General features: G+C 36.0%; 1 protein-coding gene across 2 annotated transcripts in view; it reads right to left on the bottom strand.

Moving 5' to 3' along the window:
* Pnpt1 (polyribonucleotide nucleotidyltransferase 1) overlaps positions 1-26,515 on the bottom strand; it is a 31,143-nt gene extending 4,628 nt beyond the window's left edge. Inside the window, exons 1-26 of one of the 2 annotated variants that reach the window (NM_001142371.1) lie at positions 26,345-26,515; positions 24,401-24,461; positions 23,618-23,692; positions 22,854-22,959; positions 21,981-22,030; positions 20,807-20,870; positions 20,666-20,713; positions 19,719-19,832; positions 19,388-19,574; positions 18,697-18,748; positions 17,959-18,016; positions 16,702-16,798; positions 16,250-16,352; positions 12,531-12,601; positions 11,222-11,258; positions 10,633-10,699; positions 10,459-10,548; positions 9,086-9,139; positions 5,925-6,031; positions 5,053-5,124; positions 4,903-4,966; positions 4,384-4,467; positions 3,693-3,776; positions 2,466-2,572; positions 2,324-2,379; positions 207-285 (exon numbers count right to left, since the gene is read on the bottom strand). In NM_001142371.1, the coding sequence (NP_001135843.1) occupies positions 207-285; positions 2,324-2,379; positions 2,466-2,572; positions 3,693-3,776; positions 4,384-4,467; positions 4,903-4,966; positions 5,053-5,124; positions 5,925-6,031; positions 9,086-9,139; positions 10,459-10,548; positions 10,633-10,699; positions 11,222-11,258; positions 12,531-12,601; positions 16,250-16,352; positions 16,702-16,798; positions 17,959-18,016; positions 18,697-18,748; positions 19,388-19,574; positions 19,719-19,832; positions 20,666-20,713; positions 20,807-20,870; positions 21,981-22,030; positions 22,854-22,959; positions 23,618-23,692; positions 24,401-24,461; positions 26,345-26,505 (2,148 nt within the window). In that variant the 5' untranslated portion in view covers positions 26,506-26,515. Of the gene's footprint in view, positions 1-206; positions 286-2,323; positions 2,380-2,465; positions 2,573-3,692; positions 3,777-4,383; positions 4,468-4,902; positions 4,967-5,052; positions 5,125-5,924; positions 6,032-9,085; positions 9,140-10,458; positions 10,549-10,632; positions 10,700-11,221; positions 11,259-12,530; positions 12,602-16,249; positions 16,353-16,701; positions 16,799-17,958; positions 18,017-18,696; positions 18,749-19,387; positions 19,575-19,718; positions 19,833-20,665; positions 20,739-20,806; positions 20,871-21,980; positions 22,033-22,853; positions 22,960-23,617; positions 23,693-24,400; positions 24,462-26,344 lie in introns of those variants that run through there. The other variant, XM_039092236.2, reaches the window with a different exon arrangement.
* Between the last annotated feature and the right edge of the window lie 337 nt (positions 26,516-26,852).

The raw sequence follows: 26,852 nt of genomic DNA, 5'->3' as shown, positions 1-26,852 counted from the left end.
GAAATGAGATCTTTGGAGCTTGCTAGCCACCAGCCTAGATAAGAAAAGGCAAACTGCAGGTTGTGAGAGACCAAGTTTCAAGGGAAGAAAAAACATAGGGAGTCCCAGAGGAGGACACTTGATACCTTCCTCTGACCTCCATGCACACATGCAGGTACTGACAGAGTGCATATCCACCACATACACAAATACGGTTTTCCTTTTACCTTTCGTTGGTCAAGTTGTGAATTATGAAGTAGCACTGCAGTCATGTTTGGATACAGTTTTACCATTACTCCTGTGTCTCTACAAAAAGATATTAGCTTGGTTAAAACAAAAAGTATGTATACTAACAAATAGAAACTATGGTCTTAACAGAAGAAGAGCATGAAACTAATCCCAGACCATAATTCTTTTTTTTTTTTTTTGGTGACAGGGTCACTCTATAGTTCTTGAAATCACTCTACACCAGGCTGGCCTCAAACTCAAATCCACCTGCCTCTGCCTCATTAAGTGCTAGGACTAAAAGCATGTGCAACCATGCCTGGCTTCTAGGATATATTCTCATGATTATAAAACTATGACTATGCAAAAAAATATATTTCTCTCATTCCTCTCTCCCTCTGTCTTTTAGTCTCTTTCCCTCCTTTTTCCTGTCTTCATAGTGTTTGGGATTGAACCCAAGACCTCAAACGTAAGATATAGCAGGCCCAATTATTTTTTTTTTCAAAAGAAAATTATGCCCTACATTTACAAATCATATTTGTGAATCAAATAACCAAGAAAGAGAAAAAGAGAAACCTGCATTTCTCTTCAGAATTTATGAAATTTTATTACTTTAGATTTATTTTATACGTGTGAATGTTTTACATATATATATATGTAAATGTATATATATGTATGTGTATGTCTGTGTACCACATGTGTGCCTATACCTGTAGAGGTCAGAAGAAAGCATTAGATCTCCTGGAACTGGAGTTATATATAGATGGCTGGGAAAAGTTCTCTTCCTGTTCTCTCTAGTCCAAAAACAACCAACTATATTGCTTATTTTCTACCTGTAATTGTCTCATTTCCTACCCCCACCACCCCCAAATAGTATTTTGAGGTAATTTCACCTGGTAAAAATATTTTGAGGTAGAAACAGGCTTGAAAAGACATGTTAATTAAGTATCAAACTATCTGTAGAAGCAATAACGATGAAAAGGCAATACTATCTATGTTTTAGTCTGTTTGTGGAAAAAATTAAATTGGTAGAATATGTGGTTTGAAAATAAAATATGGTAGATACTTTGGTTTATGAAAAAATTCTGGCAGAGGAATCTATTATCATAGAACCATGTTACTGAAAACCTACATAGTGGTATAGAAAATAAAATTAGCTTTTAAAAAAAGGATTGCATGAGGCTGGGGATGTAGCTTCAATTGATATAGTACTCATATACTCAAGAGTTTGATTCCCAGCACTACATAAACAAGTCACAGTGGTAGAAGCTGAAGGATCACAAGTTCAGAGTCAGTTGGAGAGATGGCTCAGCAATTAAGAGTATTGCTGCTTTTCTAGAGGACCTGGGTTTGAGTCTCAGCACCCACATGGCTGTTCACATTAGTCTGTAACTCTAGTTCAAAGGACTCTGAAGCCCTCTTCAGGCCTCTGTAAGTAACACCACAAACACACACACACACACACAGAGTACAAGAAATACATGTAAGCAAAACACCTATATATACACACACATATATGTGTATATATATATGTATATATATACACACACACTATATATATATACTATACATATATAGTATATTATATATAGTATATTATTTGTTTAGTATATTATTTGCTATATATATATACACACATATGTATGTATATATATATTAAATAATATAATAACAACAAAACACAAAAAGGTGGTGGGGCTACAGGCACAGTTCAGTAGTTAAGTGCACTTCCTCATCTTCCAGGGAACTCATATTTAAATTCTTAGCATCTGCCTGGTGGCTCACAACCACCTAACTCCAGTCCCAGGGAATTCAACACCTTCTTCCCTCTTCAGGCACTGCATGGTGCGTAAACATACATGCAGGCAAAACATCCACGCACACAAGAATAAAGAGAAAAAAGCAGTCATTCTCAGCTACATACTGACTTTATTAATACAGTCTGGGCTAGAGAACTTGTCATATACCCAAATTTATATTCTCTCTGTTACACATACATACATACATACACACACACACACACACACACACAGCTCTTGGCATATATCTAAATATGAAGTGAGTCTGGGCTTGCAGTACAAGTCTTTTAAAAGTGAACCCACTGTTTACTTGTAATTACCTGATTTCAGTTATTGTAGCGGTATAAACTGCTCCAAATTCCAATTGTTGCTCTTGCTGTAAAGTGTAAAACAAACCATTAAGACTAATAAAGATAACAGGAAAAATAAACAGGGAAAAACTAACGTAAGACGTATACTTACATCATCTCTGCAAATTTCTGTAATGAAGTCTCTTGCCTCATGCATTGCAGTAGGTGTTGGTGCAAATATGGAGAATGTTTCTTCATCAACCTGACTAATTGTTACACCTTTAGAATAAACCCAGCATCATGGTGAGCAGTGGGAGGGACAAAAAAGAGATAACTTAATACATTAAAAATAACAATCTTATTACCAGAGGTAACTAATCTAAAAAGCAAATATGAGAATAGGGGGAGGGACCTCAAAGGGGCTGGGTAGGGTTCCTTGTATGTTTAATGATTGTTCCTTAGTGAAGGGAATCACTCATGAAGCATACTCTGCTGCCAGGTGCCTGCCATTTTACTAGGCTCTGTGGATTTAACAGTCCTATGTCCCATGTCCTAGCATAGCAGGACTAATTTTTAGGTCTTTCGTTTTGCTCTTTAATTATGACTAGAAATTATACCAGAATACTTTAATTATCCTGTTTTATTATTTCCATCTTTTAGAATATCAGTTTCTCACTTTTAGCACTGGTTAAAACAACTCTAATTATTGTCCTTTATAAGACCAAAATAAGTATTAGGCCATCTAAACATTGCTTCTAGAAGAAACAAAACATAACTTTCTGGATACATTCTTTTTTGTTGTTGGTGTTTTGTATTTTGTTTTTGTTTTTGAGTCAAAATCTCCAATAAATATAGCCTTGGCTGTCTGTCTTTGAACTCAGGCTAGTCTTGAACTCATAGAAATCCACCACCTCTGCTCCTGAATGCTAGGTTTAAAGGTGTGCACCACCACACCTGACCTCTGTATAGATAAAGTCTTTAAACCAAAGATCCTGAATGAAACTAAGTCAGAGCAGTAGAAATAAGAATGTGTAATAACCCTGTCAAGTGAAAAACTAAAAATTATTTGGGAATTTCCAATTTTAAATGTGAAAGGAGTCTGATGAAGTTTTGTTATCTTCTCTTTTATCTGAAGCAGGGTCTTGCTATGTTTATCCTTTATGCTGCCATCAAATATCCCAACACATGCTGCTTTGTCCTTCTTGAATACAGTTGAGGATAAAAACTTAAGGAGCTATAGAACAGTCCCACAGAAAACTCATAGTAAATACATTATACTTTTCTTCTGGTTTTTCTTTTATCTCTCAAATTCTATTCCTAGAGTAATACAGTAGAGATAAAATAGCATACTTACATGGTTTGGACTTAATAATACCCTCAGACTAGAGATAACTCTTACCTGTCTCAGCCTGGAGTTTTTTTAAGTGATATCCACCAGGCCCAATGAATTTTGCTCGTTTTGATAATGGAACCTTTACTGTTTCTGAAATGCAACGCAGACAAATATGTAAAGGAGGCCAAGATATACGATCCTAAACATATATATGAATCTCTCATTATGAAATAGGAGAAATTTGTTTGACTAATATTACTGAAAAATGTACAAGAGTATGTTCTCAAATTTAAGTTTGGTTTTATTTCAATATAAACACATTTAATATTAAAATAATATAAGAACACAGAAATTTTATGTATTATGACTTTTGATACATGTATATATAGTATAAATATATCTATTCTCACTTTCCATTTTTTATGGAAAGAATATCTAAAATCTTTTTTCTAGGGCTGATAAGATAGCTGACTCAGAAAAGGCATGTGCTGCCAAGCCTAATAACTTAAGTCAATTTCCAGAACTCATATGGTGGAAGATGATAATCAATTCCCACAAGTTGGACTCTAACTGCCAGACACATACAGTGTGGCACATGCATGCTCCACCTACACATATACACAAATAAGTGAAAAATTGTAAAAGAACTTTTTCTTTGAAAATATTTAGCAATAATGTAATTAAATACTTTTAAATGCTTTAAAATAGTAGTAAATATTTAAATATCAAGCTATCAGTAATAATTTTAATGTCTTACCTACAACTGGTCCATTTTCTTTCCTAGATGCTCGAGGTTTTGAAATCGTTTTGCTCATTGTCTGCAATATTTCCCTCTTTGCCACTAGAAGAAAAAGCAACACAATAAAAATTGTAACTCCATCAAGTAAGTACGATTTGAAATATGTTCTCTGGTGTAGAGCAGACTCACTAATGAAATCTCTTCATATTCCAGTTACCTTAAAAAGTCACTTCTATTCCTCATTCACTTCTCCAAACTAACCCAGAAAGTTGCTCACTTTATAAAAATTAAAATTCACTGTTCTTTCATTTGAGTAGTCAATGTGATCAGTAATTAACACTTGATCATGTTAAGTTACATTGCCACAACTCTTCAAGTTTTAATGGTGCTGGGTAGCTAATCCACTTCCTTATATATCATAGCTAAACATTCTGCCAGTCAGCTACACTGAATTTTGAAAGCAATATTGAATAGCTTACTGGGAATTGTAGGTGGCATTAATAGACTAGACAGAAACAAGAGAGGAACAAGGCTTACCTGTTGCTTGTTGGATGGCTTCCATTATAATTTTAACTGGTACTCCAGGTAACTTAATATCAGCCTAATATAGAACAGCGAAAAATAAATACTGGCCCATGCCATTATTTAAATATTTTAAAAATGAAACAAGATGGTTTTCAAAAATACCTGTAATGCAGTTATTCCTTTATTTGTACCAGCTATTTTGAAATCCATGTCACCATTGTAATCTTCAATTCCCTTCAATGATTTAAGAAATGATAGTAAAGTTTTAAACAAAACAAAATTCACCCATAGTCACGGTAGAAGAATTTCAAATCCTAGCTCTGGAAGTAAGCTGGGTCCTCTAACATTAACTGCAGGAGCCACCTCTGCTGCTTGACTGCTGCCCCACCACACAGAGCTCACAGAGCTCATTGTAAACACCATCTTATGCTTAGCTCATGCCTGTTTCTAAAATACATAAAAATTAACTGAGAATTATCCCTAAGGGAGCCATTCTAGATAAGTATATAGTAATACATATCCTTTAAAATCCAAAGCAAAAGAGGAAATAAACACTGCTCTATTCCTGAAATGCAGTGGTTCTCAACTTTCTAAATGCTATGACCCTTTAATACAGTTCCTCATGTTGTGGGGATCCCCAACAATAAAATTATCTTCATTGCTACTTTATAACTGTAATTTTGCTACTATTATGAATCATAATGTAAATATCTGTTTTCTTAGGTGACTCTCTATAAAAGGGATATTTAACCCCCAAAAGGGGTTGCGACATACAGATTGAGAACCACTGTTCTAGGCTGAGGTTTCTGTATGTCTTTATTATTATTATTAACATATATATGTATCTTGAAACAAGGGTCTTGCCACATGACCCAGGTGCCTGGAATTTGCCATGTAATCTAAGTTAGACTAGGACTGTCATTTTTCTGCCTCAGTCTATGAACCTCAGATATGAAGGTGTGTGCTACTGTGCCTGGTCTAAGCATGTACTTTCAGATATACTTTTAAATATTTCAAACTGGGAATATACTTGCCAGAATATCTGTTAGCAAACGATAGTCTTCTATTTCACCTTTCTCTGGATTGCTTTTGGTAACCAATCCCACTGCTACACCTGCAACAGCAGATGAAATTGGGACCCCTATAATTAAAAACAAGAACAAAAAAAAGGTTTGTATATAATGTATAAAACACACTGAAATTCTGTTGAGATTATTTTAATATAAGATGGTGTTCTCAAAATCATAAATTGAGTTGAAAAGGTCCTATCTCAGTTCATTTTGATCCTTTAATAATGTAAATAAAAACATAATACCTGTAAATCAAAAGATATTATCTATACTTGGCTGAAACCCAGTAGAGTAAATTCTTATCTATGCTCTACTATTTTGCTTTTGGGTCCTCCTTCTAGCCATGTATTTGTTAAATTTTATAAGCCTGAACTTTTCACCTCCCCATAGCAGAACTATTAATATAGCCTTCTAGGAAATTTTTGTATATAAGTATAAATGTAATCATAAAAATCTTTAAATTCTTACTTGTGAGAAATATTATGTGTATTATCTGATATCTTGCCCTTCTAATTCGTAATAAACCTACAGCACACTAATCCCATGTAATAATCCCATCTGGGTACTGGGACCAAATCCAGGTCCTCTGAATGAGCACCAGTGAGCTATCTCACCAGTTCCTACAATGGTATCTTGACTGCCTAGTCCTCCCACTTGAATCTCTTGGCCAAGGTCTAGATTTGCTTAGACAAACTTTCCTGGAGTTCTTTATCAGAACAGAATCAAGTTAAGTAAATAAAAATAAAATATAAAACCCCTTATGTTCTCCATAACTTGCCTTTATACTTGTGTTTGTAGTGGTGATGGGATGCTTAGAGCATCCTGCATGCTAAGCAAGCACTGTATCACTACTATACCCTCAAACTAGAGATTGGTTATTTTAAAAGATTTTTAAATTTTATGTGTGAGTGTGCTATGCTGGAGGACCAGAAGAGGGCATCAAATCCTTCAGAGCTGAAATTATTTGCAGAAGTGGGTGCTTGAAACCAAAATTAGGTTCTAGCTCCAAGCTGGAGGTCCTAAAATGTTTTGGACATTGAGGTGGTTAGACTGAGAAATGTCTCTCATATGCTCAGTATTTGAATATCTCATCCTCAATTTGTGTTGCTGTTTAGAGAGCTGATAAGACTATGCTGGATAAAGTATATCAATGGAGGCAGGCTTTTAGAGTTTACAGACTGACCCCACTTCCTGTTTGTTCTTTCTGCTTTGCTTCTACCATTGAATGTGTGATCACTCAGCTTCCTATTCCTGCAGCCACACTTCTACCTGCCATGATGGTCTTTCTTTTATCTCTCTGGAATCATAGGCTAAAAGGGAACTCTCTAGTTTGCACAAGTTGTTTTGGTCATGGTGTTTTGTCACAGCAACAGAAAAATAACTAATATAGACAGTATACATTCTGTTCCTAGAGATTTGGTGCTCATAATGAGTCTACTCAACTCATATTAAAGACATTTGCTTAAGGTGGACATGATGGTTCATGCTTGTAATCCCAGCACTTGGGAGGTGAAGACAAGAGAATCAGGAGTTTAAAGTCATCCTCAGCTATATATCCTCAATTTCAGGCCAGCCTGATCTACATGGAACCCTGTCTCAAAATACAAAACAAAACAACCACCCTTCCCAAATAAATAAATGAATAAACAAAGGGTTGAAGAAATGGCTCAGTTGTTAAGAGCATTTTGCTGGATCTGTGTTTGGTTCTCAGCATCTACATCAGGCAGCTAATAACTATCTGAAAATATATTTCCAGGAGATCCGACTATTTCTTTTGACTTTTGAGGGTATCAGGCAGGCGTGCTATGTTAGTATATATACATACAGGTACTCACACAAATAAAAATTAATAAATCCTTTAAAAAAAGAGGAAGTAAAACAATACAAACAAACCTGTTTTACCCTGCTTAAGTGGCCTTCCAAGTCTGGTTCATTTATTACTTCAGTGGTTCTTTTGAATGCATTCAGAAACATAGCCATGCTATTTTATAATTTCATCATTTTACACAGGCTATTCGGTCCATGTGAGTTCTAAGCCATGTTTTCAATATGTTTGGTCCTAACCTAACTATTCAACCTTTGAACTAGGAAAATATCATGGCCTCTAACTCAGTTATCCTTAATTTATTATTTTCTACTGTGCAATACACATACTTATCAATTTATTCATTGGCATTTTATGTTCATTTTTGTACCTTTAAGCTTCTTTAAAAATAGATTCCATTTGTGTCACTAGTGTACAGGCCTGGCTTAGGGCTTAGAAGCACTAATCTCTTTGAACTAAACTGCATACTTTCTCTTGGCCCTTTCTACAGTACTTGATATTAATTCTAATCAAATATTTTTACATGTGTTTATATTTGTTCATCTTTTTTAAAGAGAAATAAACTTTAGTGAGTGTGGCGGTATTCTCTTTTAATCCCAGGACTCTAGAGCTCAAGGCCAGCTTGATCCATAGCAAGTTGTAGGACATTTCTGAGACCCTGTCAAAAATGAATAGATTTTACCATTTAACACATTAGTTACCATTCCTTTTCCATTCTTTTCTTTTTGAGACAGAGTCTTGCTGTGGGGCTCTGGCTGGTTCCAAGTTTGCTATTTTGCCACCAGTGCCCACTGGGATTACAGCTTCCCCTATTCCTTTTACCAATACCCTTTATCCTGGGAGGTCACTGTTGTTATGGGAAGGGAAGGGGCTGATGATGAAGCATCCTTTAAGTATTCTACCTGCTACCTCTCTCCTGTGGGATCTCTCTCTCTCCTATATATTAACAGCCCTCTTTGCTTATCCTTCAACCAGTCATAGATAATCTATCTATTGTTTAGTATAAATTTCTGCACCATTTACGTGAAGATACCTACACTGATTCTGGCAGTCTCCACTTTTGGAAGGTGAGGAAGTGTATTGGGTCACCGAGGCAAGTATTTATAATTTACAGTGTATTATAAATTTCTAGTCTTTTAGCTAAAAATAACAACTTCAGCTGATATTTTTTGATGTAATTATATTGTTTCTGGCCTATGATTTTGACTTTTATTAAAGCCAATCTAGACAAATCTTATATTCTGTACTAATGAAATATATATGTGTAAAGTACTAACAGTTTTGAGACATAATTCTTTACCTGCATCCATTAATGCCAAACTTCCACCACATGCAGATGCCATAGAAGATGACCCTATTGGGAAAGGAAAAGTAAAAAAAGAACTATTTGTGTTGCAATATATTAATTTTTTAAAGCTAGTGTTGCTTATTTCCTTATAAATATTATACTTGAATAGAAATAGTCAATAGTCTTTTCTTCTTCTGTGTAAACTCACTTGATGGGCTGGGAGATGTGTAAGTGGGTAAGAGTACATGCTGTACAAGTATGAGAACTTGAGCTAGCACCCATTTAAAAAAAAAAAAAAAGCTGGGTGTGTGGCCAAATGTCCATGGACCCCCAAGTGTCACAAGATGTAGAGGTAGGAGACTCACTGGGGCTTGCTGACTGCCAGGGTCAGTGAGAGACCTTGTATCAAAGGACAAGGTAGAGACTGATAGAGTAGAACAAATTTCTCCTCTGCCTTCTGTGTGTCTATACACACAAGTGTCTGTCACTTGCAACCCCAGCACTCACACCTATACCAATTTGTAAACAAATAGATAAAGATATGAAAGCATTAAGTCATTTCTCAAGTTACAAAGGAACAAGGCTACAGAGAACAATATGGTAACCACTAGCCAACAAATGGTTACTTAAATGAATGAAAGAAGTTTATTTTCTCTGAAGTAAGTTTGTTTTCTCCACTGAGTAATGTACAGGATTCCCATTACTACAAATAATTTTATTGTGCAGTTTTGCTGCAGAGATTCTGAACCCAAGAAACCCCTAGAAGGCCTAGCAATATTTCTGTTGCCTTAATTAGAAGGTACAAATACAGGAGTCCTAGCTCTCATTGGACCAGAAGTCCAGTCCTAATTAGTGGAGAACAGAAAAGTCTTCAGTTTAGATTCTGAGCTAACTTTAGTCTATTGCTTTGAAATTTGTGACCATGTGATAAGACTGCTAGACACCGAAGAACTCTGTGCCCATTCTGCCTCAGTGATAAAACCTAGTCTTGACTCATGAACTAATTTATTTTATTTAACATTGCTCTATTAGCTCCGTGTCTCTCTTGGTGTCCACTTATTATTTATCTCTGATACGAGGATTATGCATCCATCTGTTTTGGCGGCTACTCTCTCCAAGCTTAACTTGCTCTGTTGCTTGTTTGAAAAAAATAAATACTAACCCAAATTTGATATATTATAAGACATGCAAAAAGAGAAATGCTTGCTTTAGAGTGCTTTCAAAATAACTTAGTAGGTAAGACCAGATCAACTTAACATTTTTTCCTGCAGCAGGCTTTGACACTCTGTGGTAGTAAACATGACATAACATAACCTTAGAAAAGTTAAGACTGAATCAGGGAATCTAGTCTTTTCTACAAGGAAAGAAATATTGCAGTATCATACCGTTTGACTCGAGAACTTCAGATGTAACTCTTATGGTAAAAGGAAAATCTTTGGGAATAACAGGACACAAAGCTTTCTCAGCAAGAGCACCTGAATCAGAATAGGAAACAGTAAGCAAAAAGCACTAAGTTTAAGTTTCTCTAGGACACAACACAAGCTTAGAACTATACTCACCATGTCCAAGTTCTCTTCTATTTACACCAGTAACTTTGCCAGTTTCATTGGTTGCATAAGGAGGAAACTTGAAAACAAACATTCACACACATTAGTGACATGGAAAGGCCTCAGATATATTAGCAAAACAATAAAACAAATTACAGTGCAATAGAACTCTGCTTTTGTTCTAAAGAGTATATTAATTGTCTGTCTGCCCGTCTGTTTATACTCTATCTACATATGTATTTATTTGGTAGGTGACTGAAAAAATCCAAAGTATATATCATATTAGTAAAATTAGCTATTTGTATTATGTAAGTAGATTAGAGGGTAGGAAAGGTTATGGAAACTTACTTAAAGATATATTTATTTTTATTTGTCTAAGTGTTTTGTCTGCATGTATGTCTATGTAAATGTGTGGCTGGTGTCTATGGAAGTCAGAAGGTGTTGGATCTGGAGTTAGGGCTAATATATCACAGATACATAGTGAAATGTTAACGGGAGGACTGAGGGAGTAGACACATGGAGATCCATTATCAAGTTCTTTTAATTTTGCTGTGTTAGAACATTTTTACAATAAAAATGTTGGGGAGAAAGTTTTTCTTACCTCATAGTGCAACATGAAATTTTTATCTTTTACCCCACTATAAGAAAAAAGGAATAATTAAAAGGACATAAACATACTTCTATAAAACACTAAAAATGACTTACTATGATTTTAGAAAAGTAATTGAGTATTAATAAGTTGGTTGGAAATACAAAACTTGAAGACAGGATGAATGGGAACCTTTTTTTTTGAGATAGTCTCTTCATACTGTCCAGGTTGGTCTCAAACCCCTCACTTAGGTAATGCTCCTGCTTCAGCCCCATGAGAAGCTGAGAGATATCTTCCAACAGCTTGGACTTACAATTGAATTCTAGATTGATTAAGGAAAACAATCCCCCTGCCCCCCAAAAGGCCTTTTGTTGTTGCTTTTTAGAGACAGGATTTCCTATATCTAGGATGCCCTCCAATTCGCTATGTACTTAAGGATAGCTTAGGCTACTGATCTTCCTGCCTGTACTTCCTCAGTGCTAACTTCAGGTGACTAAGACGGATTTGGGTGGTGATGGAGACTGAAGCCAGGATCTTTTATATGTTAGGCAAACACTATCCACTGAGCTACATACATCCTAGACCCTGAACTGTTAATTTATTATGTACATAAAAAAATGGGGCCAGGGGTAGGCAGCAATCCTGGAAACATCAGGAGTTACTACCATCAGTTAGGCAGTAAGGCTAGAGAAAACTTTATCTTAAACAGATAAACAGAATTTTACTGCTGAGTTTTTAGGAAGAGGGAGAAAACCAAGTGTTTCTGAGCACAAAATTACAATATCATTTGAGACTAGACATACGAGTTTTTCATTAATAGTCTCTGGCTTACTTGTAGCACCTAGACATCATTCATATATTTGTTCTCCCTTTTGTAATACACAATTTATTCAAGATTACCTTAGTTAGTCCTGGAGAATGTTTCTAGGAACATAAACTAAATGTAATCACAGTATAGAACAAATGTTTTTCTTCTAAATGTGTTCCAAACTAACAATTCAGAAGAAAATATGGCTTACTATGCAATCCTAAATGTGTAAACAGAAAAATGAAGTGTGCTATATAGGCTGTAAAAGTAATAATGAAGTTGGTTATTCCAGCATTCTGTAAACCTAAGTAAGGCTAGCCTAGGCTACACAGAGAGGCCTTATCTCAAAAGAACAAACAAACAGAATAGCAATGTCCTTTAAGAGTTTGCTACTGATGAGACTAGAATAAACTTCCAGGATACACACACACACACACACACACACACACACACACACACACACACACACAAAGACTATTTAGAGAAAGAACAAAACATAAAAATATAACTTACTTTATAGCTGTTATAATTTGATCTGATTTAATACTGGATTCTAATGAATCAAATGTAACAGTACAGAGTACCTTTAAAAAAAAAGAAAAAATTATTCTTTAAGCTTTAAAATACTAACAATAAAGATTAAAAACAAAAGGAAATATATAAAATATGTATGAATATATATATTCATATAATATACATATATATATACACACACATATTATACATGCATATGTAGTTTGTTGGTCTGTTCACTTGGTAATTGTTTTTTTTCATTGTTGTTTAATAATTTTGTTTTGGTGTGTGTATGTTGGAGATTGAACCAAGGGGCCTTGAATACTAAGCACGTGCTTTACTACAGAGATATACTCACAGCCCAAACTAAAAATACCTGATAAATTTATTTTTTAAAAAAAGGTGTGTAATCTATAAATACATTCGACACAGTGCTAGCCATGGCAGTTATTACAGTAAATACACATTCACTCTGAAATAATAAAGCTGTCTGTAAATCTCAACAATCCAAAGGCCCCTCAGGACATCTCACTAGTGGTGCTGAGCGGGGAGGGAGGAAGGTTAACAATGCTAATTCCATAAAAGCAGCTTCTACACAGGTTCAGAAAACAAAACAAAACAAAACTTTCCTGTTTAAAAGAAAGTTAATCTTTTTGGATTTAAAACACAGCCTAGAGATTTAACAATGCATCATTCATAAAGTTAGCATTAGCAGCAACCTAGGCAACATTCTCAAGAGAAAAGGCAAGGAATGGAAGAGAATGATCCTTAGCAGAAGTCTAGACTAACAGCCAAAGAGTTCTTACAGCTACAGATTTATAACTGAGGACACTGAATAATAACATGTCAGGAAATGACAGAAATATAAATTATCCAGAGATTAGAGGCTCATTGGCAGAGCACTTAACTAGTATGGTCTGGACTTAATCTTAAGCATGGGACTAAGGGAAGAGGAATTTAAAAAGAAAAGGAAAATGGAGTCACTCACTCTGAAGGGAACATATTCATGTGGTCCTATAAGAGAATATGACAGAGGCTGGAATATACACTTATAATTCCAGGAAAGAAGAATGAGGAAAAGTTGAAAAACTAATGGCTGAAAATTCTCAGGTTTAATGAAAAGACACATTTGTGATTCAAGTTTGAAATTCTAAGTATGATATATTCCAAGAAAATCACTGTTTTCACAATTGTATGCTGAAATCCGAAAACATCTGACATAAAAGCAATATATAGGGAATGACTTGAATGATTAGAGTAGATAAAAAATAAAAAGAAACACCACATCATCTTTAAATGCTCCAAAACAAACATACAAACAACAACAAAAACCCAAACCAACTGCCCCTTCAACATACACCATTTAGTCATTAAATTAAGCATTAATTGGCCATGCACTCCAGTTGAAAGGTAAAGTCTGAGAGGAGAGGTGACAAAATATCCTGAACATCTAAAGACATATGTTTAATGCTTCACTGAAAGGCACAAGAGGAACTAAGTCAATGGTGAGAAACATTATATTCACTGTAAACATTAATTCAAATTGTAAAAATACCATTTCTGTCTTAAATGAATATGTTTAATTTGGTGAAATTCCAATAAAGAACTGACATACTTCTAACATTCAAATGAAGAAACCAATGTATCATGAAAAGCTAAAATAGTTGTGTATATACAGTGAAGATGTATGTACTTTATAGGCAATATGGTGGACTCTGAGGGCTTAATAATGAAAATGATACTGGTCCAGAAAAAAATCCACAAAACGATTAAAGAGAGTATAGTTTAAACATGTATTTATAGGGAATAGCACTCGAAATGTAAATAAGAAACACTCAAGTTAATAAAAAAAAAAAGTACAAATATGTGGGGAACTAATGTTAAATAAGAACTAATTAATAAAATGTGCTATAGTCCTCCAAAAAAAAGTAAACATGTATCTATAAACTATAAATATAAGTTGTTATCAAAATTTATCAAAAATTAGTGGGAAAATGATTAATTAGTTTTACTACCATCATATACAGGAATATGTTCTAAGATAATATAAATTTAACAGTTAATCCTAGGAAGCAAGAAATAGAAGGAAAATAATAAGTGCCTACTTTCTGGCTCTGGTATAAGGAGAGATGCTCAATAAAAAATAAAGTGGAGATGGACTAACATCAGAACTCAAGATTTCAGAGGATAATATAATAAAGTTCAAATGCAGATAAAAATGAAGTCATGTGTACAAACTGGGGTTTGTTACTGAAAAGGATTAATATTTAAAATTTCTAAGAAATTATTGCAATAGCAGGTATAGTACAGTAAGGAATGTTAAGAATAGAAAAAATAAACACAAATGCTAATCAAGAAAACTGGACAGAAAGACAAAATTTATCTTGAAGTAGTCCCTCAAGTCACACAACTCTAGGTGAAATGACCTACATGAAAATAAGGGTGTACAGCCCTTTCTAGATGTAGTTCACACAATGATCCCAGTCACTGGTTATTACATAAGAAGATTCTTACTAGGAAGCAGGGAAATACAAGCTAAAGCAACAGAATACAACTTGGTACTTAGTGGGTTAGAAAAATTAAGTAGTGATTAATGTAAGAAAAAGAGGCATAAAGCATTATCCTGTACAAAACAGTGGGTATACATAGAGATAAATGAGCAAATGGATACTGTACCACAGAACATGTATCTACATAAAGAAAAGGAATATGACAGGTTTGCAGTAAGTGCAGAAAACAAACAAGGATCATGAATGGATAAACAATGACAATACACCCCAAAACAAGGAGAATAAGTAACTTAACTTGGTGCTTTTAATATTAAAATAAAAACTAAAATACCCAGCAGTCCTGGAAAATGAAATGAACTTATAGAAACAAAAGCTGTTTCCTGGAGAGAGATCAGGAAGAAGGAGCTACAAAGACACAGGATACTTTCAGAACTGACTGGGAGCTTATTTTCATGCTTGTGAGTTTGCTTTCTGTGGTACTGGGGCTTGAACCCAGGGCTTCTGAATATGCTAGGTAAGTCCCTAGCACTGAGCTATGGGCCTGTACCAAGATGATCTTCTTTTAATTATGGCAAATGTTTTCTAGGTATACAAATTTATATACATCAAATCATATATTTTAGGCATCAGGTTAAGCAGTACATTCAAGCCAGTGAGGTAGGAGGAGGAGAACAAGTATGAGTCCAGCCTGTGCTACAGAGAGCTCCAAGCCAGCCTGAACTACATAGTGGAACTCCAAAACCAAAACAACACAAACTACATACAAAAATTCCATACATGTTAAAGTATATACTTTACTGCATTAAATTATGCCTTAACAGTATTTAAATTATATTAATAAATGCAATATCGCTTTGCAGTGCTGCATGCTGGTACTCTGGGCATTCAGAACTCAAAGGCAGACAGCTTATCAGTTCCAGAAGAGCTCGGGTTACACAATGATACCACCACAATACAACACATCAGTGATATCCTGTCTTTAAAAAAAAAAAGTTGGGCACAGTGGTATGCATCTATACGTCTGGTGCACCTATGGAGAGACAGGGGGCAGGCACAACAGAATCACCAGAAACTTACAGACCAGCTTTACTAGCAAATATAGCTATAAACAACGAGATCCCTTGATTTCAAATACAGGAACATACACAAAAATTTACAGCATCTATATAGCAGAAATGATTAAATAAATAGCTTTCTAACATTTACTACCTGTGTTTGTCCTCTCTGAAATAATGCTGATCCATGAAGTGTTTTAAACATATCTACCTCGCAACTTATATTCCTAAGTGAAGTCAGATCTCGTCCATCACACCTGGAATAAAGCAATAAAGCCATATGTGAAGACAGAAAAATTAGATCTCGTTATCTCTACCACTGATTCCTAAACACCAGCTGTCTACAGTAACTTGTTAGAATCCTAAACACTAATATAAATAGTTGGTTTCTACTCTACGTTCCACTGAATCTATGTCTGGAGGTGTGTAATTTATACATCATGAGAGATAGCCATGCCACATGTCCATATATTTACCAATGGATGCTCATTTATAAAATTATTATCTCTTACTTTTCAACTGAAGGCAGTTCCTTCCTTGAAGCAAGTTGCTACTTTCAAGGCATCTTGCAGATGCTTCAATTTGACCACAGGAAGATATATTTACCTTTTGTATTCATTCAAAATAATACTTCTGAAAACCTCCTTTGCAACAACGTTGAAGGATTCTATTATTTCAAGTTGGTCAACCTCTGGAAATTTTTCTATAGAAAAGAGGCAAATCAAAACAAAGGCTTTATCTTTTTGGACAATAAGTTCTCCAACATTTAACTCCAGCTGTCAATGGAGACAGTCAAACATTTAGTCCTCAAACAAAGCATTTTAATCAAATGCTCTTAAACCAGTTGTAGGAATTTGGCTTGCTGTTTTTATTTGTTTTTAAATATATCAAACTCAGGATTCCAAGCTTGTTCAACAAGCTCTTAGTAAGAGGGATAGACAAAGCCTAAACTATTTTAGAGGCAATTACAGGTGATGGCATTAAATGCAGCACAAGGATTTTTATTTTAAAATCTGATAAACCTTCCCACAGGAGGGCACTTTACTGTTGGAAAGATTAACAAGAAGCTTTCCTCATACTCAAGTTGTTACAAGAATGACATTATGAAGTAAGATACTCTGCTTAGTGATTATGTGGAGTTACTCTAACAATCTACCCCTAGTGCTTCCAGACAATGTTAATAACAACAGTAGCATCACCTGAATGATGACTGTGTGAGGCACAGATTAAATGACTTAACTCATCTTATCTCCGTGAGCCAGGTATTACTGGTATTATAATATCAAGATAATAGACTCAAGAATTTGTTGTAAATGTTTTTTGTTTCTAGTACTAGAGATTGCACATAGACCTCATGCATGGTGTGCAAACACTCTACCACTGAACTATACCCTCAACCACTGGAATGTCTTCTTACAGAACCCTGATTATTCTGGAATGTAGACCAAGCCAACATGGAAGAATCAGAGAACCTCCTGCCTTTGTCTCCTGGGTGTTGGGATTAAAAATATGTGTGCCACAAGGCCTGGCTGCTGCTTCATTTTTTGACTCAGGAATTTTAAAGAGTATTTTTAGATTTTCAAATGACAGGCTATAGGACTAGCACCTTAAGATTCTGATGCAAATGAGAGAGGAACATTGTACATTAATTCTTTCCTAGGTGCCTACTCAAGCAAAGTGTTAACTATACTTCTAGAAGATAATGTGACCATCACCTCATGATCTAGCATTATAAATTTAAGATAAAGCTGAGGAACTATGAGAATAACTGAGTTTTTCAAGATCTTACCACTGAAATTTGAAAATAAATCTGTATTTAAAAAACAAATCTTTAATATCTTTAAAAATGAAAATAGGATTTACCCTTTAGATGTTCCTCTGTATCTAATCTTATCTTGTTAACAGCTTCATCCCTGGAAACCTAAAACAGCATTGACATTAGAGTATAAACATGACATTCACATTTCTGTTTTGTATGTACATGATAATACACTGTAAGAATAAAAAACAACATTCCTGAAAGATTAAAACCTGATTTAACTAGTTCAAATAAGTATTTGCACATTTCCTTAAAATGTGTATAAACAAAAAAAATAGCAAACAAGTAGGCATTGACTTAGCTTTCTAAAGAAAAGTACAGTTGGAGGTAAGAGATTACGGTTAACAAGAAGAAAGGCATCAGAAAGAAGGCAAGATGCATATGGGAATATGGGTGTGAGCTCTTAAAAGAGAACTGCCTTATTTAGCATTTTGTTAGAGATTTATTTATTTACTGCAGTGCTGCCAATCTACCAAAGGGCTTCATGAATGCTGGACAACTGATCTACTGCTGACCAAGATCCTCAGGCATGGCCAGAGAGATTTGCTTGTTGGTTTTTCATAGTGATATTTATCTTTATTTTTTAAATCTTTATGAAATTATTTTATTTACATTCCAAAAGTTGTTCCCCTTTCCTTTCCCCGCTTCCCAAGTTTTCCACTCCATTCCCCCAACCCCATCCCTCCTCCCCCAACCTACCCACCCACCCCCATAGGACTAATAGCACAAGCAAAATTTTATGAGTTCAACAAAAGTAATCTTAAAACCTAAGGTATACCTACTTTATCATGTTCATAATCTGTAAAAACTGCATAGAGTTTCTCCATGGCGATTCTATTAAGTATAAAATAAATGTTAACAAAATAATATTTGAATTATGAAGTTTTTATAACTGAAACATTATTAAATAGCAATGAACTACAAATTAAATAAGCACTACACAAAGATCAAATGTTGTTGCATGTCACTGCTAATGTGCTTAATATTACACAGAACAGCTTTCTTTCCACCTTCCTGGCAAATCAGTCACATGACACTGTGCTCCCCTTCCTCTTCATTGCTCATTTAGTTCTAACTTAGATTCACTCATATTTGCTCAGTGCCTCTGTTTGTTCTAAGCAATGCTAGTGACCATCTAAGCACTGGGTGTAAGGTTGGTTCAAACCTATTTCTTTTTGAGAAATCCAACAGTTTCTGAGATACTCAAATACCATGTTTTATTCTTTTTTCTCTAGATATGGAGAAATGAAGGATCTGATTTTTAAACAACAAATGTCTCTTCATTTAAGATTTAAACTTTTATCTTGGACCAGGTTTATGCTGTAACTGACCTGTGCTCTCCTATATGCATCAGATAGATATTTATGGTAATGACTTAAAGCAGGAAAGCGCTGCATGTGAAGCAATACCAGGTGCATTTTCTTAGAGGAACTGGAGCCCAGTGACTACACCCGTGTGCACAGGTGTGCTTACGTATGCGTGTATTTCACAATCTCTGCAGAAGGAGTAAATATCTTCTGGGGTGTCCTCTTGGCAACACCGATTTCTTTTACCAACTGCTGGATGCTCTGAATTATCTGCTGCGTATACTTCACCCCGACTTTGATAGCATGGCAAAAGTCCTGCTGTAAAATGTTTTCTGCAGAGGCTTCCAACATAACTAGTTAGAGAAAGGAAAAGGTTATTATTTTAGAATCTTTCACCAATATAATATTTTAAAAATGAAAATCAAAGACACAAATAACAGAAGAAGAAAGTAGAACTTGCAAGGTAAATCCAGAATTAATATATTTAAATTACTTACCAATTTGGCTTTTAGGTGCTCCAGCAACTACTAAATTTAAGGTGCTAGAAGACATTTCTTTCCTTGTTGGGTTAACGACACATTCTCCATCGATCATTCCTATTCGTACTGCCCCTAAAACATATGTTGGCAACTGTTTAATTAAAACTTGCAGCATTCACAGTATTATTCTAATACTGGCTTCAAACCATTGTCTTTCTGACAAACAAATGAAATTTCTCCTTCTCCCACGGTTAAGATCCAGCAGACAACCTATCCCACCCTACTTTGTGGGCGTAATGGCATGCCCTGAATATGCAAGTCAACCACTTGCACACATGTTTGATTATGCTCTTGCTCTGCCCTATATCCAGACTATTCTGTCGGAAGCAAATGCTTACACCCCTCCCACTAATGTTCCACTTACACACTGACTACTCTGAGAAGCCCTACTTGACAACCTGCCCTTCTGTATCATTTTCTAAGTTCCTTGTCTATGTCATTACAGTATTACTGTTTGTAAATAAGTACTAGTCTTTTTCCCTTATTCATGCTTTAGCAAGAGCCTCTCTAATCTTTCTATTGCTAGTACTCAGATAGCCTTTTCCCATTGTGCTTAACCCAACTGCTAGCACTAAGGACACTTCCTAATTACAAATACTAATCATTTGCAGACTATATGGCTGCAACTTACAAGATTTATAAGTTACAAACGTGCTGGTTTTATATTGAAAGAGTATATACTCTGGTAATTCTCCACTGTAAAGAATGAAAGACAGAAATGGAGCAAGAAATGTAGAACTATAAAATCAGTTAACATTGTAATAGGATTACTGGTAACAAACCCAATTCAAGGATGAAAATGCCTGAAAGACCTGCAAGAAATCTTAGAAGTAATAAATCAGCACCAATGACATCTTCATTGTTCCTGAAAGAACAGTGGTTCATAATTTCAAACTGTAACTTACCAACAGGTCCATTCCAAGGGATATCTGATAAGGAGAGAGCTGCAGAAGCTTTAAAAAGGAGAAAAATAAAAAGCTGAAATTACAATATTTTATTGCTTTAAAAAAATCAGCAGCGATCATTTTAGTTGGTGGTGTACTTACCGCCATTAATTGCTAAGATATCAGGTTCATTGATGCCATCTACTGCTAGCAGATTACAGAGAACCTAGTAATAAAGGAGACAAACTAGACATATAGACAACAACAACAACAAAAGGCCCCTGATGTTGCAAGATTATAATTTAAATTGAAACTTAGCTTAAAATATAATACCCATATGCTCAATATCCAAATCCCTTAGAGTTGGCTATCATTTTACTAAATCTTTGACACTAGGCATTTAAAACTTGAGTTTCCTCCTTTTTTTTTTAAAGGGTATATGGTATGTGTGGCTACCAGGCATTGTTGAACCCAGGGCTTTTACTACCAAGCTACAGCCCCAGTTCTGTGAAGACCTTTAGAGAGAAAAAAATACAGCATTTTCCTAAGGGGTAATGTGAGAACTAAAACGCAGTATGCTATACAAATCCTGTAAATGTCAGCTATGTATTTGTATTATCAGTTTACATCACAAAGATGTACCTATGCTAAATTTCTTTCTTTTTAAAATTCTTAAAGAACAATTTTCTTGAGGCTCTGATATCCTCTCAAAGGTATATTGATGACTTAGTGCAGTTAAGTAAAATGGTTACCTAAGTATGCCTAACTAAAGCATATGATTGCCATAGAAGTTAGAAGGGCTAGAAATAAACATGGTATAGAAATTAGTGTGACAAGCTGGTCATGATGGCTCACTGCTGTAATCTCAGCACTTGAAAGGCAAAGGCAGACAGACTGCCATGAGTTTGAGGCTAGCCTAGGGTAGGCACAGAATTCAAAGCCAGCCAGAGCTATAGAGATTTAGATCTTGTTTACCGAATCAAAACTATTAGTTATGTTAATTGTCTTAGTGGGCTGTTATAAACTTGACCTACAAAGCCCAGACACCTAATCTGGCTATACACGACTATCACACTAGTTGAGTACTGTCATTTATTTCTTAACATACTTCTGTTTAGATTCTCATCAGACTTCCTAGAGAGTTCCCACCCATCACTTACTCCTATTCATAATTCAGGTGTCAGGTCAAAATGCATCCAAGTACATGCTTTTGCAAAGTACTGCCTTTTAAAATGACTTAAAAGGAATGCATAAGACCTTCAGAATTCTTTATACAGCTTTCTCTAGGAAGAATTGTAAAAATATAATATCTGGTAAGAAACAAAGCAGATTTTACCTGAGTATCATAAAAATAGCCAGCAGGAAAGAGAGGTCGAATTGAACGATCTGTCAAAAGAAGACAAAGATATTAAATGGTCCTGGCAGAGCCACTTTAGAACAAAAATCTATTGAAATAATAAAATAGCTCTTGAATATGTCACAGACACAAACAAAAAGACCAAGTGTTAAGAAAAGCATTGATAAACATCAGTACCTTCATTAATATAGACCATTACCTAAAATAAAATCAAGGAAGAGACTCAAGACTAACAGCAGATGAAAAGAACATATTTCTTTGGTTTACTGTGACTGAGGAATACAAATAAATATATACAAGCTAGCAATTACTGCATAGAAAAAGCTATAAACTACAAACGATCCCACAACATTTGCAGATGTCAAAGATTTGGAAGATTGGCTGGTGATATAACCTAGTAGAACACTGTTTGCCGATCATGTGAATAGCTCTGGGTTTCACCACCACCACCTCTCCCTCCCCCTCCTCCTCATCCTGCTTCTCCTTAGGAGATGATAGATATACTGTAATAGCTGAGAAATACAATTTTTAGGAGTTACTAAGTTGAACATAAAAATGAAAACAGAAAAACAAAACCTAACAACAAAAGATTAAACAGGAACAGGCATGAGCATGGATTCACACACTGCAGATTCACTGCATAAGCCAGTGTTCACTGACTGCCTCTGCACCAAGCTATACTAGGAATTGGGATTTGGCAGTGACAAAACAAGTTTTTCCCTCTAATGAAGCATACATCTGAGTGAGGGAACTGATAGTAAGTAATATCTGGTAAAAGTCATACAATGCAAGATAGCTGAGCAGACTGTAGAACAGAGAGAAGTGAGGTGAGCACCTCTGCTAAGAGCTTACCTATTACTCGACTTGTAAGAATCTCTTTGTCAGAAGAGCCAATCTCTCTTCTAAGGTAGTTTGTGGGGATTCTACCTGCTGCAGCAGCCTTCTGTCTGTAGTCTACCTGAAGTAGCAAAGAAGAATTAAGGTTAACACAATTCCCTTTTTAAGTATATCCCAAGAACAGCTATGTAAGTATTAATTTTCCTGAGGTTACTAACAACATATTCTAGACTGCATGTACATAATATTTTATTTGCTTTTAGTATTCTCTTAAAACCCTCACAGGAAGAAAAATATACAGAGTACTTCAACTCATGAAAAAAGGCCTTTCTTTCATGTAACAGTCAGATGACTGCCTAACCTCACTACTTTCTGCAGTAGCTTACCTTAACCAAGTCAAATAGTGCCCCTTCCTCTGGTTTAGACTGTGAGACTTAATTGCCTTCTGCTTATCATATTAGAAAGACACAAAAATCAGAGTGAATTACAGTTGCAGACCCAAACTGGAAGAAGCCCTACAAAAACAGTGAATGAACTGCTTCCCTAACACCACAGTGCAGTATTCCTGACTCCCTCCGACCTCATCAAGCTGGATGTTCTCAAGTAAGCTCACTCACAGCAATCACTCCAGTCTCTTAACTGACATGCAGTCTCTCTCAAACATCTAAGGGCATTCCCTTCTTGTACAGTTTAATTTTAACTTCAGACACTTGAACAGGGTACTATACATTCTACACATATACCATTCTAGAGGCTCATATAAACAAGCAAATACTTACCACCAATGGCATGAATTGGGAAGGTGAAGGTTTTGTTTTGCTGACCGCTGTGACCATTACTGCAGTATCACCTGACTTGATTGAACATATACAAAAATACCAGTAAATTTCTTTGAAATCAGACATTAAAGTATAAACAGTAATTGAATGAATCCCCACACCAAATAAACTCAATGGAAGATATTTCTCTGTCTGTCTCTCAATAATGTCTCATTATGTAGCCCTGGTTGGCCTGAAATTCACTATGCTGACCTCAAACTCACAGATATCTACTTCTACCCACAGAGGTCCAGGGCACTGGGTTTAAATGCTTATACTACTAAGCCAGGCTCAACGAAAGATCTCTCATTTCATGTGACCACAACTAGTCCAGTCTTGATCCTTTCTATCTGACCAAGGTCAGTATTAGAATATTCACTGATGTTTTCACATGAAGAAATGGCTAACAGCTTAGTCACATCAACAAACTGAATCATATTTTTCACTCTTTAAGAAGAAATTTAGACTATAAAGAAAAATTTTTAAGAATTAAAATAATAGTGAGAACACTTTTTCTAGAAAAAGCATAATGGATTTTAACAGACTACAATATAGCCCACAGAATTTGGAAGAGAATTTAAGTGTCATTTAATATACACAACACTGACTTTGATGGCCTAGCATGGTTCTGACACTAGAAATATTCTTAGTAGTGTCTGAACTAGCGCCCAGTACCACAATGATGACTTATGATGCTACAAAGATACCCAGTCACCATGAATAAAGCAAAGACTGGTTTCCTACCTGTACCACAGCACAGCCATCAGCAAATCTTGCCAGTTTTCCAGAGGATATTTCTAATTTTCTGTTTAAAAAGAATTTTTAAAATATAAAATGACACCAGTACAAGGCTTTGCTTAGTAAAAGTAACTGGAGAATCTAGGGGAAAACAAAACAAAACAAAAGAACAACAAAACACCAGAATGAAAGGGTCCCAATAATCAGGAAAAAAAAGTAAGTTGGAGTTGTGATCATCAAAAGCATAGATATTTAAGAGCTTAAAGATGATTGGAACCAAGGTAATGCATCTGTATAAACCTAATACACAAACTCTTCTCTTCTTCCCTGTTAAAACAATTGTTAAAATTAATAAAGACCATCTTCTGATGAATAACATTTTGAAGCTTAAAAACTTAATAACAACAATAAAGACTTTCATGCTCAACAGTGCTGTCATGACAATTTAATGGTGGAAAAACCAGTCTTTTTCAGTCAAAGATGTTGAGATGGTCACATACTCCACACAAAAAAACTCAAAATAGATACTATTCCTTTTAGAGCAATAAAATAAAATAAAACTCTTGGGGGGGGGGGGAAAGAGAAGTAAATCTTCATAAACTCAGACTAGACAATGTCTTTTTAGCTATGACATGTAAAGGCCAAATACAGAGGCAAGATGTGTGTTCTGCAAGTGTACACCAGCTCCTGTCTAGAACCACCCACAAGGCACGGATATATAAATACCTAAATTCTAAAAGTAAAAAGGTATGACCTCTAAACTTATCAAATATATTGGGAACATAATGTGAACACGTGGATATATGAAAAGGGTAGAAGAACTCCTCAAACACAGCCAAGCAATGAGAATGACACCCTCACCCGGACCCCATAGAAAGACATCTAGCAACACCACTAGTGATGGAACTACCTGGCAAATTACATTGTTAGTGTGTGAATCTATTGTTATCCAATGAATTCTGATAATGCATGCAAAAAGGCAGACAGATTTGTCTGGGGTGGGGGGGGGAGCATGTAATTTTGATTATTCCAAGGAAGCTATTATATTTATGAGTTTTCTTTTTGCTGTTCACTTTGCCTTATAACAATTTACTTTTCAACATTATATGTATAAAATATCTCCAAATACATAGATGACCCATTCTGCATAGTAGCCTCTGGTTTGGAGTGGGCACTTGGAAATAAGTGGAAGAGTTTTGAAGTTCCCATATGCCAAACCATGTGAGTGAATGCCTACCTAACTAAATACTCCATGAACATAAATAAGAAGACTGATACAATGAGCAAGCAGAACAGTGATGGTAAGAGTAAAGAGATGCCAAGGAAGGACACAGGCAGCAGCCTGCCTGCCACACAAAGTAGAGCTTCAGGGAAAAGCTTTTTATTTTTTTAAAAAAATTATTTAAATATTCATCTCCCACCCCCTGTTTTGATAACTGAAAAATTTACGTTTTTGACCTTTTGTTGGACGGTAACTGTATCTACACTACAGGTTTAACAGGACTATGTGCATCTTATAAATGGCATTCAACAAAAAGACAGGGTCAACTCCGGCTCACACTGGTCTCGGTTCTGTCCATCAGTGGAGCTGGGTCGCGGACTGACAGCGCATTACCTAGAGGTGGTCGTGGTACGTTTCTTACAACTGAGCTCGAGGTCTCGGAAGATACAGAGAAAGGACGTCAGGGGCACAGGCAGAATAGGACTCAGGAAGTTCACTGCAGGGCCAGGAGGAAGATACGAGGCAAAGGGCAGCGGCTAGCGTGGGAAGGGAGAGGGCCCAGGGAGATAGACTTTAAATCTGGAAAAGGAAATCTCGACCTTAGGTTTGGAGAAGAGAGGTTAAAAGAGACTTAGGCTGCTGGATTCCTACCCGGGGGACTTTTGGCTACCAGGGCTTCCTGAACAGGACACTGCGTGAAAAGTCCGGGAGCTCACACGGTTCCTCACCTGTGTCCCAAGTCCACAGTCACTGCTCTGGACCGGGTGCCGCTCCACAGCGCTCGCACCTGCAAATAGCTGAGTGCACGATGCCGCCTTGGCCGGCCGAGGGGACCGCAGCTCAGCGGTCGGAGACACAGGCACAAGCAGCACGGCCTGCAAGCCGCCATGACACCCAGAGCGCGGACCGCCCGGGCGGTGCCTCATTGGCCAGCCCGCAGGTGGGCGGAGCCGGACGCGGTTTCGTTTCCGTGGAACCTGAAAACTGCCGGGAAAGCAATCCTAGCAGGCTTCCTACGTAGACGCGAGAGGGTCAAACCACCAGAATGCGTTTTTCAGTCAGCTTTTTCCTGCTCTTATCAGTGAAAAATAAATACTCCCTTAAATTGTATAGATTTTATAGATTTAAAGAAAGCCCTTTAAGTAATATCGCCCCTCCGGCCGTGTATGTGTGTGTGTGTGTGTGTGTGTGTGTGTGTGTGTGTGTGATCACTGTTTAAAAGACAGTCTTAGAACA

This window comes from Rattus norvegicus, chromosome 14, assembly GCF_036323735.1.
Source record: "Rattus norvegicus strain BN/NHsdMcwi chromosome 14, GRCr8, whole genome shotgun sequence".
Lineage (NCBI taxonomy): Eukaryota > Metazoa > Chordata > Mammalia > Rodentia > Muridae > Rattus > Rattus norvegicus.
The sequence above is the reverse complement of the archived record's forward strand: the minus strand, read 5'-3'. Positions and strand labels throughout refer to the sequence as shown.